The following is a 4,749-nucleotide window of genomic DNA, read 5'->3' as shown; positions in this document are numbered from 1 at the left end:
GATGTCTGATAAAGATGTGTTGGCATATTTCTGAAAATCGCAAATAAAATAATTTCATCCTTTACTCCTAATATACTTTTGAGACACGAGTATATTAAACTGTTATTTAAAACTGGGATATCTGCACACATAAAAAAACCATGTTCCTTCAGCTCTCAAAAGTGGGAGATTCTGCAATATTGAATAACAACATCTTCAGGACTTGTTTAGCAGTATTAAAATATAGATTTTTCAGGAAGTTTAATCCATGGAATAAATGCTAATTATACTAAATGTCTACACAAATTCAAACATATTAAATGCAAGGAAAAGACATGAAAAAGTGAATGGGACACAGCATCTGCTAAACACGGTTGTTCATTTGTTTCCACCTAGTGGTTGAATTATTCCCTACAGACAGACTGGCGACCTACTGCACTTGGTAAGCTTCCACAGAAATACTGTAAATCCAAGTGCAGTAGGTCACCAGTCTGTCAGTACTTCTACATGTACTCTGACTTGGACCTGATCAACCAGGAGGACTTCATCTGATCTGAATAATTCACAACTCTGTTTATCTCCACCATTAGAACAAAGCTGCTGAAATGAGAGGTGAATATATTGGTTTTTGAAAACATGTCAAGAAAATGTAATGCTTACACTTTAACATCCTATGAAACCCCAGAGTACACTTTGTTATACTATTTCACTTAAAATTACAGTTCAATATACAATATGTTGACATGCCAGAAAGTATGGTTATACGTTTATTGTTGTATTTATTCATTTATTTTTCTGTGAAACAACAATTTCACAGAGAAGTCCGTGGTAAATCACCAGTTTTTGTATAAGAAACCCATCCCAAGTAACACTTATTTCAAAACATTTTAAACTTCTCCCATGCCATACCCGACAATGTCATATTTAAGAAAAAAAAAACTGCCTTGATACAAATTCCATCAGAAAGGCATTTTAACATTATTAACTCCTGCTGTAAGATGAATTAAAGCCTATTAGGGACTGTGACAAAGCAATGTAAAGTAATGGTTTGATCGTGATTACATTTCACGACTACCTTACATCAGTCAAAAGTATAACTGCTCTGAACTAACGCACTGCCAAAACTACTGCATGACATTCATTCTCAAAAGCAACCACATTTTATTTTATTTTAATTATTAGAAAAGTTTTGGCACTTATTCCTGAATTCATCAGTCAATGAATTGGGAGAAACAACATACAAAATCAATTTGATCAAAATCTTGTAAAGAGTGAAATTACAAAAACCCATACATCCTCAGAAAAGACCAACAGGAAGCAAGTAAATATAAAGTGTCCATTACACTGCTGATGTGTCTTCACTCCTCCTCTTCAACTTCAAGGTTCCTCTGATTTCTTCATTGCCTTTAGTGAAATTTTTTAAAATAGAGACGTTAATGCATCATGTCATTAAGACAACAATGTAAGGAGGGAAGTATGATAACGCTTCACATACCTGTTTAAAAAGCTGGACACCAAGATAGTTCTTTGCCATGTTTCTCAGGCTGGACTTCCCCCCCACCTTGCATCTGACATAGCCATACAGGTTGGCCCATTGTAAAACCAAGCCCATGATTACCACAGCCTGAAGGGCACAAACAGGAATGAGACATGAACTAACAAATAGCAGCTAATTAGACGGAAATGAAGTTGACTTAACTTTCATAAACACTGAACTGACCAGCCATTTAATCTTGAAGGAGAAGATGGTGCTGAACACAAAAACTATCCAGAAGATGGGGCATACAATGAGTCCAAGCCAGAAGATCCGTGACTCAGCACCAGACGTTGTGTTTAGACTGTGTGTCTGTTAAGAAAAAAATGTAACAAGATTTGGTTTCATGCTATTCAATAAATATCGCGAAAAAGAAAATGGGTATAGTCTTTGGAAAATATGATATTTCTAAGAGAGGACAATGCAGCTATTCTATGTTACACTATTGTCAATTGTCCAACTGGGTCATGAAGCTACATTACATTGTAAAAAGGCTTTGCACTGGCCCCTAAAAAATAATCACTGCGAGGTGTATTTAGCCTGTGAAATTGTAGATGCACATTTATGAATGCAGTCACCTCTGTGTTACTTTTAACATCCGTGTATTTACTGAGCTCTCTATTACTGTCACATTATAAGGAAGTTTATCTTACAAAAGGATGTTGTTTTTCCAAATGGGTCTTCCACGTGAGAAACCTTTATTAAGAAAACGTTATTGTTTACTACTGAGCTGAAAATAGCCCTTTGGCCCGCCAGTCCTTTTAGGAATGTATCTGACAAGCATCTGCTTACCTTCCTTGACTCAAATACCCAGTGGCTCTTTCCATCTTCATCCACTTGATTCCACCACCGAAGGCCCACCAACAATCTGCCAGATACATTCTGTGGGGGAGGGGACGGACGGACAAGAAGAAGAGACAAAAATATTTGAAATAAAATAAAACAAAAACTATTAACAAATGACAAAACATGCTATGTGAATGTGTCACATTGGGATGTGGGAAATTATAACAGCAATTGTTCACTGTTTTTTTTTTTATAAAAAACACAAACAAGGTATTATGAATTAAACAGAAGCATGACACAGGACCATTTATTTCCATAGTGGACCTGCAGTTAAACATCCTCACCTTCACGGTCCAGAAGAAGAAGAGACAAAAATATTTGAAATAAAACAAAAACTATAAACAGCATGAAGCTAAAGTTACAGTGGTTAGAAAATGAATCGGCAACAATATGAGTAATTATAATTATAGAAAAATAATCGTTCAATAATTTGTCAAGCAAAAATGCCAAACATTCTCTTGTAACAGCTTCTTTTATGTGGTTGTAAACTGAGTATAGTTGGGGTTGGGACAAAACATGCTATGTGAATGTGTCACCTTGGGATGTGGGAAATTATAACAGCAACTTTTCACTGTTTTTTTTTTTTTACATTTTTTGCAGCACTACATGAGACACAAACAAGGTTTTATGTATTAAACTGAAGCACGACACAGGACCATTATTTCCATAGTGGGCCTGTAGTTAAACATCCTCACCTTCACGGTCCAGAAGAAGAAGAGACAAAACTATTTGAAATATAATAAAACAAAAACTATAAACAGCATGAAACTAAAGTTACAGTGGTTAGAAAATGAATCGGCAACAATTTGAGTAATTATAATTATAGTAAAATAATCGTTCCAATAACTTGTCAAGCAAAAATGCCAAACATTCTCTTGTAAGAGCTTCTTTAATGTGGTTGTAAACTGAATATAGTTGGGGTTGGGACAACACATGCTATGTGAATGTGTCACCTTGGGATGTGGGAAATTATAACAGCAACTTTTCACTGTTTTTTATTTTTTGCAGCCCTACATGAAACACAAACAAGGTATTATGTATTAAACTGAAGCATGACACAGGACCATTTATTTCCATAGTGGGCCTGTAGTTAAACATCCTCACCTTCACGGTCCAGAAGTCGCATGACAGCAGGAGGATGATGGTGACCATACAGGCAATGAAACGACTGCTGAAGATGTCACACAGTAAGTAGACCAAGATGGCACTTGTTCGGAAGAAGAGATGGAAGAAAGAGGCCAGTGGATGTCTGAAACACAGTTTTTATTCTCCATAATTCAAACAAACAAAACCTTTTGGTCGGAACATTACATTTACTTAGGAACCACAAAAGTAGCGCAACTCACCTAATTTTGGACTTTCTTTGCCTGATGTCGCCGTCATCTTCACCGAAAAGAGGAGCGTCTTGGGAGTCCTGAAAACATAAAAAAAACAAAAACATTAGCAGGTTAAGCTAATGCTACCTGCCAAAAATCTGTTTCAACGGCTTAGTTTGACATTTCAATCTGAAAAGCCATGCATGGTAAAGTCTAAACTATCGATTCAGACAAGTTGCGCTATACTCAAAACAAATGCTGTTTCTAAGTAATTACTAAATCAAAATTAGGATCGATTACCTGTCTCAGCATGTTGACCATGGATGTAGCTAAGAGATGTTGACACACACGGGATGTATTTCCTGGTGACGTGGATGTAAACAAAACCGTGTGCTAAGGACCCGAAGGAAGTGTGGCTTTAAATGTGCCTGACTCAAAAGTGCCAAACATATCAATCCAGCCCATAGACTGTAAATATTAATACTCATATTTCAAAAGTAAGTAAAAGTAGCAATACCATAGTGTGAAACTTTTTTTTTCCCACAGTGTGAAACTTACAATGAAGTAAAAGTACAAAGGCATTAGCATCAAAAAAGCCGATTAAAACGCCAAACGTAAGCCTACTCATTATGCAGAATGGCCGTTTCAGAATAATGTAGGCTATATAATCTAATAGATTAAAATTATTGATGCATTAATTAGCAAGCATCACTAATGTTGCAGCTGGTAAATGTGGGTTAATTGGCCTACTCCCAGATATCTTAATTTATTAATAATTTATCATCATGTGTTGATTTATATTAGTCTATGTATAAATAATCTGAATCTGCAAAGTAACTAAAGCTGTCAAATAAAAGTAATTAAAAGGTACAACATTTGCTTCTGAAATGTAGTAGAAGTATAAAGTAGCATAAAATGGAAGTACTCCAGTGAAGTACTAGGCTACCTCAAAATTGCACTACAGTACTTGAGTAAATGTACTTATTCCAGCACTGAAACTAGCCTATATTGCAAGTAATTGTTCAATGTGGATGTGTCCTTTTATAAGCTTGTAAGCTCTTTCAAAAACTTATT

The 4,749-nt window shown here is 35.6% G+C and overlaps 1 protein-coding gene across 1 annotated transcript; it reads right to left on the bottom strand.

Annotated features, from left to right (window-relative positions):
* Positions 1-733: 733 nt before the first annotated feature.
* zgc:112148 (uncharacterized protein LOC550424 homolog) lies at positions 734-4,102 on the bottom strand. The gene is made up of 7 exons (XM_039826278.1): positions 3,976-4,102; positions 3,706-3,773; positions 3,464-3,608; positions 2,306-2,395; positions 1,700-1,825; positions 1,475-1,603; positions 734-1,383 (listed from the first exon to the last, which is right to left on the bottom strand). The coding sequence occupies exons 1-7, from the start codon at positions 3,994-3,996 to the stop codon at positions 1,357-1,359; spliced, it is 606 nt and encodes a 201-aa protein (XP_039682212.1). The 5' UTR covers positions 3,997-4,102; the 3' UTR covers positions 734-1,356.
* Between the last annotated feature and the right edge of the window lie 647 nt (positions 4,103-4,749).

Source organism: Perca fluviatilis, chromosome 15 (assembly GCF_010015445.1).
Source record: "Perca fluviatilis chromosome 15, GENO_Pfluv_1.0, whole genome shotgun sequence".
Taxonomy (NCBI): domain Eukaryota; kingdom Metazoa; phylum Chordata; class Actinopteri; order Perciformes; family Percidae; genus Perca; species Perca fluviatilis.
Note: the sequence above shows the minus strand (reverse complement) of the source record. Positions and strands in the feature narration are given on the sequence as shown.